The 12,817-nt window shown below is 43.0% G+C and overlaps 1 protein-coding gene across 1 annotated transcript in view; it reads right to left on the reverse strand.

The window, feature by feature from the left end:
* spega (striated muscle enriched protein kinase a) overlaps nucleotides 1–12,817 on the reverse strand; it is a 57,165-nt gene that overhangs the window by 24,793 nt on the left and 19,555 nt on the right. Inside the window, exons 4-13 of the mRNA XM_038721076.1 lie at nucleotides 12,065–12,215; nucleotides 10,012–10,893; nucleotides 9,368–9,822; nucleotides 8,386–8,532; nucleotides 4,567–4,749; nucleotides 2,009–2,172; nucleotides 1,414–1,502; nucleotides 1,075–1,250; nucleotides 791–977; nucleotides 214–287 (exon numbers count right to left, since the gene is read on the reverse strand). Of these exons, the coding sequence (XP_038577004.1) occupies nucleotides 214–287; nucleotides 791–977; nucleotides 1,075–1,250; nucleotides 1,414–1,502; nucleotides 2,009–2,172; nucleotides 4,567–4,749; nucleotides 8,386–8,532; nucleotides 9,368–9,822; nucleotides 10,012–10,893; nucleotides 12,065–12,215 (2,508 nt within the window). The remainder of the gene's footprint in view (nucleotides 1–213; nucleotides 288–790; nucleotides 978–1,074; nucleotides 1,251–1,413; nucleotides 1,503–2,008; nucleotides 2,173–4,566; nucleotides 4,750–8,385; nucleotides 8,533–9,367; nucleotides 9,823–10,011; nucleotides 10,894–12,064; nucleotides 12,216–12,817) is intronic.

The following is a 12,817-nucleotide window of genomic DNA, read 5'->3' on the forward strand; positions in this document are numbered from 1 at the left end:
ATGTATCAAATCTAGAGAAGTTGGAATAAAAATCTGTAGAAACATGGAAGAAAAGGTAGAAATTGATGCAGCCTATATTCAAAGACTTGTTTTAGAAAATAAGTAATTTTATATGACTTGATCCTTGACCCCTAGCCTAACTTTTCACCACATTTCATTGACATTTGTCAAAAAAATTGATTTATCCAACTAAAATGACAGTTTGTAGTTCACCTTTGGCAGTGCTCAGCTTGCAAGTGTATGTTCCACTATCATCCTCGTGTACTGAATTTAGCAGCAGACGGCACCTGTCAAACAAAGCAGCCTTTAATAAAAAACCAAACAAAACAATAAATGCCTCAATAATTCATCATGTGGAAACTGACAGTAAAGCAAGGTAGAACAATTGGTTTTGGAAATCCAAGACTAACACCAACCAACATTTTTCCCATTACATTTAGCTGAAGCTTTTATCCAAAGTGACTTACAATGCTATATATATATATATGTGTCAGAGGTTGCACGCCTCTGGAGCAACTAGAGGTTAAGTGTCTTGCTCAGGGACACATTGGTGGATGGGTCACAGTGGGGGATTGAACCCAGGTCTCTCACACCAAAGACTGGTATCTTATCCATTGCGCCATCACCCCCTTTTTCCAGTCTTGATACATCTTTAAGGAATTCAAACTTCTAATTTTTCCAGGTTCTCATACACTAGAAAACCCCTTTTTTTGCACTGTTTGACAATTACACAGAACTGAAGTTCACATAGACATCCCCAAAAGACATTTTAGAACACACACTAACACACCTTTTGCCATCAAAGTGCATTTTGCAGTCAAGCAGCGCTGGCTGGATCAGCTTCCCATTAGACAACCAGTCCACATCGATGTCTGGTGGTCCTGTAACATGACACTCGAACATGGCAGACTCTCCGGCCCTCACCACCACATCTTTTACCTCCCTGATGATTTTCAGTGCTGTTTGTGCTGCAGCCGCTTATAAAAAACACAGAAAGAACAGCAACACAGAAATATTACATGATATTAGTAACAACATAATTAAACTAGACAGATTCAGTTCTTCATTACTCACCTTTGACCTCCACTCTGCACTCCGCCTGCTTGGTTCCGTACTCGTTGATGATCTTGCAGACGTAAAGCCCTGCATCTGACCTCTGAGCTGAGCGGATTCTCATTTCACTGGTGCCATCATCTGCCTCTCGCACAGCGAAGCGCCCCGTTGTCTTCACCGTGACTCTGTCCTTCAGCCTGGGTCAATATAAAGTGGCTGTCACAGTCGCTTAAACTCAGGTCTTTAATAGAAGGCTGTGTGTGTGTTACAGAAAAAGTAAGTGACCTTGGTTAAGGTAATAGCTTTGGGGGTCTGTGGAGATGTTAGTCTGCAATAAACCTTTTGGGAAAGCTGTCTTACCAGTAAACCATGGGTTTGGGCTGCCCTCTGACCTTCGCTGGGATGACGACATCTTGACCCTCAGTTACCCCCTGGTCACATGGTGCTACCTTTTAAAGAAGCACAACACAGTTAGGTGTAAGGGCTTTTATGGTTTCAGGATGGCAGGCCAAATTTGAGCTGAAACAATTACTAGATTTATTGATTTGTCAACAAGAGAAAATCTATCTGCAACGATTCACTTTTCAAACAAATATGCCAAATATTTGCTGGTACCAGCTTCTGAGATGTGAATAGTGTCTGCTTTTTGTTGTAAATTTCTTGTAAAGGTTACGCCTACTCTTTTGGTTTTAGAGCATTGGTCAGACAAAACAAGCAAGTTTTTTAATCAATTTGATCAAATTGGATTCAAAACAGTCCTTCAAGTCACATCACATTGTGACAGCGCCCAAAAAGGCTTAATTTATCCTCCGCCTCTAGCTTGCTGTTGTGGCTCGGTACTGGGAAAATAAACACAATCTGGGGGGATGTATGCATCACTAATGTTGCTGGAAAGTCAGTCCCAAAGATCAGATTTAAAAAGCAAATCTAGATTTTGCTTCTGAGAATCTCCTACCCAAAATGAGGGAGGTTCTTTGAAGTGGACACTTTTACTTAGAGCAGGTGAGTCCCCGAGCTCCATCGCCTCCTCCTGAGGGCTCAGATACTCCTCGTCTGACTGGGTCAGACTACTAACTTCTACAGCCCCGGCTATTTCCCCACATTGCATGTGGGTTGGCTCTGGAAGATAAAAAAAAGTGATGATGGACATAAGTATAATAGAATTTCAAGCACACATCGTCAGCTACATCTAATTCACTTTTACTCAGGTTGGGGAAAAAGTCAACTCTGATTTGCACACTTCTTAATTTGTGTAATTAAGTGCAAATCTCTTTGAAATATGGTTAACACGGCACCAGGGTGCCGTCTAAACCTTTAGATGGGAACAATCTGTCAGAGCTCTGATGTTTACAGTCTTTGCTTGCTTTTCTGGAGATGACTATCTTTGCCAAGATGAGCAGTTGGCAATGTAGAGCAATGAGTTAGAGAAGCGTGGACCACGTGCACCCACATATACACACACTCGTGCACACACAGGTACACACACACACACACACACATACACACACACACACACACACACACACAGCATAGAGACTTCTCTGAAGTGACCGTAACTGAACAGATAATGAATTAATCCCTTAATCCCTGACCCAATCATTTGCTTATTCCCATGGTGTTCCAGAGCAGACACTGTGTCTGGACTCCTGGCAGCTTCTACTAAAGTCAGAATTAATCCACAGCTGGATGGAGAAATATAAAACACTGCCACCGTACAGTACCTCTCTTTAGACTCTTACATCTTTCTCTTTCTGCCTCGTCACTTTCTTTTTGTCTTTGCTTCTCACTTTCTCTGTAAAACCTAAAACTCAGACATCTGGTATAAGCAGATGACACTGTGACAATTGGAAATTAACAATATCCCTCAGTGGAACAGAATATAGACTAAATAACAGCAGATTGGAGAGATAAAAGTGCATTAAGCACTGCTATTAAACTAACTCAACTGTCTTAAAAGAAAGGAAATAAGGTTATCTGCTGTTAGATGCAAGTGAAAGACAAAGTCAAAGACAGGCTTGTCTATATGCACAGATGCTAAAAAGTACATAGTAACCTACAAGCTACGTATAATTGCAAGAACTGACTTCTATCAGCAATAAAACATTAGATATAGAGATCTCCTCAGAAAAATTGTTACGTTTAAGGAAGTAGGTGATCTGGTTAATTGTTGCCACACTGGTATTAAAAAGGAAAAATAACAAAATAACCTACCTGGAGTCACATCTCTGAGCGGCGTCTGTGCACCATGGGATAACTCCCGGGAGTATTTACATAAACCTGCCAACTCTTACACAACTGCTGCACAGTACGAGCCAGCTAACCTTCCCTTTCAGTCTCATCCTTCGTCCTCTCTCCTGCTTCCCATCACTGTCACGTCCATATTCTCTAACATTCCCGACATCCTAAAGTTCACACAGTAATATCTGAAAAGTTTTACATTGGAAAGTTTCATTAAAGTTTTGGTGATTTTGTTTTTTTTCCACTACTCTCCACAGAGGATTAAACAAATAAACAGCTGGGAAAACATAACTTATTTGATGTGTTATGTTGAAATGAGAAAAATACAGTGATAATATTCTTCACCTTAATGATGTTTGACATGCTTTGTGGCTATAAATCATTCTCTCCCTTCAGTTTGGCTTGCCCTGCCAAAAACCTACTTTGTTCCCAGCTAAACCAGCTAAAATGACTAACATAATCTCCAAGCACATTTTGACAACTCCTACTCCGAGCCCTGTAGTGTGAAATCTAGAGAGATGAGAAACTCCATGATTGCACAGGGACATAAAGCAGACTGCAATTACCGTAGAGAACAAGAGGGCGGCTAAAAATACTCCTGCAAGTTAGACTCTACTGGCCTAATATGGCAACGCAGGCCCCGTGCTGCTGGTGAGACAGCACCAGAATGTACGCTCACATTTGTTGACAAAACTAGCGGAGTGCAGTTTGCATTTACATGAGCTGAATCTACACTCTTTTTCACACACACACACACACACACACACACACACACACACACACACAGCATATAATATAAACACACAGCCACCGTAGGCACATTTATAACAGAAACCTTTTCCAAAAGGAATATTTTTTCCTCATTCTGAATGCCATGCCAGCCTTTAAGACTCCAGAGACCTTTGTGTGATGGGGCAGGTCTGCGTTTTGAATCTGCACCGAGGGGAGCTCAGTGCCTTTAAGAATTAATGGGTTGCCATGGCAACTATCGCTGCGAGGAGCCCCGGTCGGGATGCTGAGCGCCGGCAGGCCTTTGTAGTCATTAAGACTGAATGTCAGGCGGAGGAGGGCTGGCAGTGGATTAAAGCGAGTTTCTGTGTGAGTCAACATGTTCATGCATTTCAAGGAGAGTGTCGTTTTCATGTGCCTCAACGTCTCTGTCTTCATTTAAATTTGTGTCGAGTGATTGTAAATGTGTTGCTGTGACACTTAATCTAACAGCAAATCCCCTTTTGCGTGCAGCGATATCCATCCATCTCTGGCCTTGTCTCTCACCTGACTGGATATAGAGTGTGGCGCTGCAGGACGCTCTGCCCGCCGGGGTGACAGCTGTGACGCAGTACAGCCCTGCGTTGTTCTGCCTCATCTGCTTTATCACCAGACTGTGCTTCTCACCCTCAGCCTCAACCACATGGAAGGCATCGCTCTGTATCTCCACATTATTCTTCCTCCATGTGACTGAGGAGGCAGAGAAAAACACATTCACGCAGATGACAAACAACCAATACAACATCCCACAGTAAAACAGATATAGCACAATCCACCTTACAAAGATGTGTAATGAATAAAGCTCATGGGTGTTGGTTTTAGCAGATTTTTGCAGATTTTCAAAAAAATGGAAAAGATTTTCAGCTGGATTTTATTTCCCCGCATAAAAAATGTTTTCTGTGTGTTTTCTGCTGCAGGAAGACACTACTCACTTCATATTGTTATTAAACAAGGTTAAAAAAAACAATGAATAAAAAAAGATTGTGAGAAAATGCAAAAGAGCAGATGATCTAAATCCTCTCATAAAAGTTTGTTAGCTTACATTTACATTTACATTTAGTCATTTGGCAGACGCTTTTATCCAAAGCGACTTACATTTGAGGAACAACATACAAGCATCAACAGAGCATCAAATACAGATCTACAACTGACAATACATACTAGTAAGAGCAGCAATAAATACTAGTAAGAGCTCATAGTACATATCACACCAATGGGGTAAATACCTAGGGAAGGAAGTAAGAGTTAACAAGAAAAGTGCAATCAATACAAGATAATTGTAAGGGGATAGAAGAAGAAGAGCACAGGAAGTGCATGTTGGAGGTTAGGAGTTAGAGGTGTTATAAGAGGAAATGTTCTCGGAAGAAATGAGTTTTCAAGAGCTTCTTGAAGTTAGAGAGGGATGCCCCTGCTCTGATGGCGTGTGGTAGCTCGTTCCACCATCATGGTGTCACAGATGAGAACAGCCAGGACTGGGATGTGTGAAGGGATGGCAGAGCCAGGCGGCGTTCGTTGGAGGAGCGTAGTGGCCGAGAATGAATGTAAGTTTGTATTATGGAGTTTAGGTAGATGAGTGTTTATATGTTTTTTTAGAGCAAAGCAGCATGACCGAGAGACAGCACAAAATGGTCTGAAAAGGACAGCTGGTCATCAATCATGACACCCAAGTTTCTCACCACCCTGGTTGGAGTGATGGTAGAGGAGTCAATTTGTAGTTTGATGTTATGGTGGATAGATTGCTTGGCTAGAATGACCAAGAGTTCAGTCTTAGAGAGGTTTAGTTGAAGGTGGCAAGCCTTCATCCATGCAGATGTCCGAGAGACAGTCTGTGATCCGCGCCAAGACAGGGGGAGTTGTCTGGTGGGAAGGATAGTTAGAGTTGCATATCATCTGCGTAGCAGTGGTAAGAAAAGCCGGGAGAGTTTACAGGATCCTGTGGTTGACGGTGTCAAAGGCAGCTGATAGGTCAAGCAGGATAAGAACCGAGGATTGGGCTGCAGCTTTAGCTGACCTTAGGGCTTCTGTTACAGACAAAAGAGCCGCTTCAGCGGAGTGGGCACTCTTAAAACCAGACTGATATGGTTCTAGGAGGCTATTCCGTGAGAGGAATTCTGAGGCCTGTTTGAATACTGGCCGTTCGATAGTTTTGGATAAAAATGGTAGAAGAGACACAGGCCGATAGTTTAATTCAATTCAATTAAATTTTATTTATATAGCGCCAAATCACAACAACAGTTATCTCACAGCGCTTTTCATAAAAGAGCAGGTCTAGACCGTACTCTATGATGCTATTTACAGAAGCCCAACAGTTCCCACCAAGAGCAAGCACTAGGCGACAGAGGCAAGGAAAAACTTCCTTTTAAGAGGCAGAAACCTCGAACAGAACCATGGCTCAGGGTGGGCGGCCATCTGCCTCGACCGGTTCTCAACTTGAGTTCAGTCAAGTGAGGGCTTTTTGAGCAAGGGTGTGACCCGAGCCCTTTTGAAAGTGGTCGGGAAGGTTCCTGAAGCCAGAGAAGTATTTATCACATGAGTGATTGCGGGGACCACGGTAGGAGATATGGCTTGGAGGAGATTCATAGGAATCGTGTCCTGTGGGCATGTAATGGGACAGCTATGGGTCAAGAGTTCTGATACTTCACTCTCTGTTATAGGAGTAAACGAGGAGAGTGAAGAACCATTGACCTGGGAGGGCAGAGGAAAAGATGTAGTAGGACTGCTACAATGGTTGAGTTTGAGTGTTGGCTAGTTATAGCCGCCACTTCCGTCACAAGTTTGTGGGTGGTGGAGGTGGAGGAGGATTTAGTAGCGCTTTAAAAGTGGAAAATAATTTCCTTGAGTCAGTGGCACTGCTAATTCTGTTATTATAGAATGCAGTTTTGGCAGCACTGATGCTTGTTGAGAAGGAGGATAGGAGCAATTGGTAGCCCTTAAGGTCGGTGGGGTCTTTGTTTTTTCGCCATTTTCTTTCAGCGCCTCTGAGATCAGTACGGAGCCCGCAGATGGTATCAGTTAGCCATGGGTGGGACTGGTTCAGGCGAGCAGGCTTGGTGGATAGAGGACACAGGCTATCCAGGCACAAGCTTAGAGTAGAGCACAGAGATTGCGCGGCATCATTGACCTCAAATGAGGAAAATGTGTTGACCACCGAGAGGCAAAGTGAGTGGAAGACAGGTTGCGGAGGTTGCGGCGGTGTGAGACAAATGGTGCTGGAACAATGGGCTGTTCTTGTAGGCATACCGTGAACTGAATAAAATAGTGGTCTGACACGTGTAGAGGTGTGACAGTGCACCTTGCCAGCTTTGTGGGTCGGGGGGCTGAGAACCTGTGTTAGTTTAAAGGACTGAATGAGTTCACATTGTCTAAGTGAATGTTCATGTCACCGAGGACAAGTAGGGGACGGTCATGCTCTGGTATTGAAGACAGCAGTGTGTCTAGCTCGTCCACGAAGTTACCCATTTGTCCTGGTGGACAGTATATGATAATCACAGAGACCTTTACCGGAGCGGACACAAAGACAGCATGGTATTCGAAGGAGGCATCTTGATTCGGGGGTAGCAGCTGTGTGAATTTCCATTTGTTGGAAATTAAGAGCCCAGTCCCACCCCCCTCCCAGACGGCCAGGGGGTGTGGGTGAAAGAGTAATTGGTGGACAGCGCAGAGTTTTCTGGTTTGATCCAGGTCTCAGTGAGCGCCAGTAGCCCAAGAGATAATGTGCTAGCATAAGCAGTGATAAAGTCAGCTTTGTTGACTGCAGACTGGCAGTTCCATGACCCAACAGACAAGTAAACAGATTTGTGTGGTTTTAAAGGCTTGAGGAGTGCCTGATTTCTGTGCCTGATGGCAGGATACCTCTTGCGTGCACCAGAGACAATAGGAATGGTATGGTAGCACATGGCCTGAGTGTAGTTGCAGCCGGCAGCTTTAGGTAAGTAGGTGTGCTTAGAAAAAGCTACTCTTGTAGGTGGCCTAGCTCGGTGGACTCGCACAGATAGACTCGCTGGTCTTTACTCAAATAGGTCTTCACACAAGGAGCCAACGCTTATGCTGTAGTGATAGGTTCCACTTAAGTAGTATAACTGCACACAGGTGTTGGGCATTAAGACAGATTAACTATCTGCAATCTTTAAAATCTAATTGTCAACTGCAATTTTGTAGTATCATTTTTTAAACAAAATTAATTTCTAATTTTTAAAATAAAGAAATAAAAAATATACAAATCTCCCCCAACAAAAATATTCAAAATACACACATGAAAAAGGAAACAAACAAAGATTCAGCTTTGGATAATCCATCCAGCACACTGGAGTATGTTCTCATTTGTACCTGTAGGGGGCAGGCTCCCAGTGATGATGCATTTCAGTCTGACCTCTGCCCCAGAGCATGCTGTGGCATCCTCAAGAGGCCTCTCAAACCTCGGGCCCTCAACTGGCTCCTCATCAGCAGACAAGTAGGAGTCATCAGATGAGCCCCCTGAAAACGATAAGTCAGGTTAATGTCGAGCTGCCTGTGCTCCATTACCTGGTTTTGTAATTGGGTCAGACCCCAAAATTAGTCATGGGCTAGTTTCTTTTTTTGGGTCCCCATGTGAAATTGTATCAATGAGTCTGGGCCCCGCAGCATGTCTGTGTATTGGATTCATTTTCCATAATGGACAACATAACCGATACACTACGTGATCTATTTTTCTGTTCAATTTTAGATCATTGTGTAGTTTTAGTGCTATCACTCCGTGATCTTTAACTGTGGTAACATGAGTGCTTTAAAGAAGTTTATTGGGATTTAAATTTACGGTAGGTATACTTCGGCTCGTCATTGGCTTGTGACCCAACAACAAAGAGCTCATAAAGCAAAAAACCCAAACATTTCTACTCTCTCAGAGTGTTCAATTTAAATCATCTTAAACTAGCTGAAGACTTAACCCTGACTAACCCTAACTTTCTATTGTGTTAGCTGTGACTAATTAATGAATCACTAGGAAATTCTGCAAAGAGCACCCCTACTCTAGGGAGATACAGAGAGAGATAGAGTTATACAAAAATATGTCTCTATGACCTTTGCAGAGCCACCAATACCAATAAAAGTCAAACTGCAGATTTTTATTTACTTAATCTTAAGAGATGTTGGTGGTTTTCTCATCTACTTTGGTGCTGTCTTATTCTTGGAAGCCTGCAGCTTGTGGTCATTAAGGAAACTGCATGGTTGTGCATTGGCGTCAGCATTTATCTGTGGTGGCTGCTGCTAAATTTGGCTTAATTAAAAGTTTTACAAAGACACTTATCAACTGTCATCATGAAATATGTCCTACCTTCCTCGGAAGACCTGGGTTGAACACAACAGCCTTTTTTGCTCTTGCGAACTCTGCCCTCTTTCCTTCTGATCTTGCTTCCCTCATTGCTCCTTTCTTTAAAACATTCTGTCTCCATGGTTTCGTCCTCCACCAGGATCATGGGGATGTTCAGTTTCAAGGCTGGAGATGGCCGCCCCACCTCCGCCTTCCTCCTTTTCAGGAGAGGGCTGATGGAAGGGGTTGGTGATGGGGTGAGCCGGGGGGGCTTGGGTGGATACTGGGACCCTGGTTCCCTCAAAGTTATTGGGGATACTCTCTTCCCATTTGGGCTTGGTGATCTATGGTCTGGTTTGTTGTCCATCTTTGTGTCCCTCTTTGAATCCGCCACCAGATCTCTTTCAATCTCACCAGATTTTTGAGATGTGGCAACAAGTGCGTCTTTGTTAGCTGCCGGAGAGCTTTGTAGGGTTTCCCTGTGTGCAAAGACAAGAGAACTGTTATGTAATACTGGAAAGTGTGGAATAAATATCCAAGTAGTATAAAATTAATTTTCAATTTTGTGTGCAGATTTGTTAGCAAATAACTAGTGTTAGAAAGAAAAAGACACAAATACATATGATTTTAAAAACCACATAAATTCATCAAACAATTTTTCTCCAAACCTGGTGAGGCTTGTCTTTGTGGCTGTTGGCAATGGTTGTCCTGGTAACTGGTGAGCTGGTGCCGTCTCCATGGTAGCAGAGATTTTCCCTGTGGGTCCTTGTGATGAGCTATCCACTGGTTTACCCTGGGAATCTGCCATCCTATCCTTTTCAGGGTTGTTACTTTGATTCCCCTGACCTTTGCCTTGGGCCTGCAGAGAAATCTGCAGCCTGCTGTTCCCTTCTCTCTCCCACACTTTTCTGTCCTCCAGGGCTCGCTCCCTTGCCTTTAACTTTTGAATCACTTGGGGAGGAATGGGATCTAGTTTCCCCATGGTCGGCCTCTCTTTCTGCGACAGCTGCTCAGTGGAATACGCCTTCTTCAAGCTTGGTTTCCCCACGAGTTTCTTGATCCTCTCTAGCTCTTCTGCAAACTTGCTCTGGTAGCCCTGGACCCTCTGGGAGTAGCTCGTCTTGTCCTCTAAAGAAGAGGCCCGTTGCTTGAACGCTGCTCGCTTCTGGGCTGCGCCCTGCAGGATTCGGCCCTCCTCTTCACTGGGGCCTCCTGTCTTCTTTCCGCTGTCATCTGAGTAGAAGGATGCTGCTCGTCCAAATCCAGATCCTGATAAAGATCCAGCTCCTCCTGACAGATCCACACTGGCCCTTTGCTCCTCAAAAGCACGGACCTTGTCAAAGATCTTGGGGCCTGCGCGAGCGAGTTTGGGTGTTATAACAACACCTGATGCCTGGTCCGTCTTAGAAGACTGGCGATCTGAAGGTTTGGTTTTATCCGGTTCTTGGTTTGGGATACTGATGCTCTTTTTGTGTGAACTGGGAGGTGGATGTGGTGAAGACAGGGGGACTAGGGGGCAGAGCCCGTATGATTCATCAGCAGTTTGAGTCCTAGAGGGGTGAGGATTGAGGGGAAATGGAGGTGTGAAGTTAGAGCTCTAGTGCAGTTGCCGTGGGCGTTTGAAGAGTAATAAAGAAAGAGATAAACCTCTATTTGTATAATTTTGTCTTGTTAAGTTTTCATTTTCACCAGTGAGTTCCTTGTGTTTTGTCCGTGCTCTTTGTGTCTCATTTTCAGAGAGCAACACATCGGATGGTGTTAAATGAAATGGCAGAGAAAGGAATAGAAATAAAATAATGTTGCTCACATGTAAGTTCTTAAGCTAACTGTGGTGGAAGACACTCTAAGACAGTATTAAGTGGAACAAAATTACAACATGAACTCTTCCAAAATGCCAGAAAGAAATACCCCTCCTTTAACTTCAAATACAAAAATATCATGCCTAAAAAGAACCAGCGAATTACATGATCAGTAATTTGTGAGAACATTCATGCTAATATTAGCTCGGATCAAAGCCAACAACCCATGCATGCCACAGCAAATCTATAAAGATATGTTGTTAATCCAAAAGTGAGGGGCTGCTCTAGAAAACATGCAGTGGGTAAAAAGTGTTATCACAGTTTGCAGGAGTTCTGAATAATACATATTAGCAGATTGTACCATTGTGTCCTTTCTAATGGCTATAAGAAATATTAACAATAATTTTTTTGTAAGTCTTGTAGTCATTGTTAGATTGAAACCAAACCACACTCACCGCAATAAAAAACAGAGTCAAAGGAAAGCGTGACATCAAAATAAAAATGGGGAGTAACAACATGTATAAAAAAGCTTGAATATATGAAATAAGAGTAAAAATAAATAATAAAAATCTTTTGAAACTTATAAAATGTGGAGTACAATTTTTGCCAGTTGGGTCTATGGAGGATATAATGTCTTGTATGATCTGTCAGTTTTCTTTGCAATTTGGGGTTTGTGGCCAGTCTTTCTTGTTTTTTAGTGGAATCCTAAAAATAAAATGCCATGTGTTATAATGGCATAGAAAATGTTCTCCCTCTGTAGAGGCTGAACATGCTCCCATAGTAGTCGCTGCCTACAGAAACACTTTCCTCTGACCCCTGTACAGGCCGGGCCAGGTTAGCGTGAGACGCCCGGATCAGTGGTTCCACACCCAGGTGACGGACAGGGGGGCCCCCCTCAGCAGGAGCCCCACCAAGGGCTTGCCTGGCTGCGTTTGTGGGATCCAAGTGGGGCCCCGGGGGGCGGGAGCCCAGAGCACGGAGTTCTCGCTCCACTACGGGATCATATGCGCCAGGGAGGGTGGCCCTGCGATCTGAGGCATCTGGGTTATAGTCCATCATCCCCCCTCCCTCACCTGGTGAAAGACAGAGAAAGAAGAGTAGAGAAAGGAGAGAGAGAGATAGAGAGATAATAAAGTTAAGCTATCCTTTGAGAGAGATAGATGGTAACAGAACTATTAATATTATCAACTTCAAAACTGAGAGACCGTTTCAAAAGTGTTCTATTAATTGTCAGATTTTTAATTACTGAATTGCTGTGGAAAAATAGATCATGTGTATTAAACCTTTAAGTAAATTTGTCTTTAACATCAAACCTTTTGTGAATTAAATATTGTATTGAAGACCATCAAGCTCTGGTGGTAGTACTTTTTTTGAGTTTCTTCTTTAGACTGTTCTTTTCTTCTTTTAAACATATTTCCTTTTTAAAGCATGAAATAGATAAGAAAGCATGGATAATCAGTGATAATCAGCACATATATTTTGTTTTAATGCCTGTATTATGAATAGAATATCCTACTTTATACAAACTAACATAGCATGTACAAAAGATTCAGCAATACTGTCAAGTTTTCGTTCTGTTCAGGATTACCTGATGTGTCTCACGTGAATTTAATCACCCTGCCAGCTTGTGTGTGTGTCAGTATTAATTGTCTGTGTTTCGTGATTTTGTCACTCT

Source organism: Micropterus salmoides, unplaced genomic scaffold, assembly GCF_014851395.1.
Source record: "Micropterus salmoides isolate LMB-PRFRI ecotype aquatic unplaced genomic scaffold, ASM1485139v1 Ms_hic_scaffold_1, whole genome shotgun sequence".
Classification (NCBI taxonomy): Eukaryota; Metazoa; Chordata; class Actinopteri; order Centrarchiformes; family Centrarchidae; genus Micropterus; species Micropterus salmoides.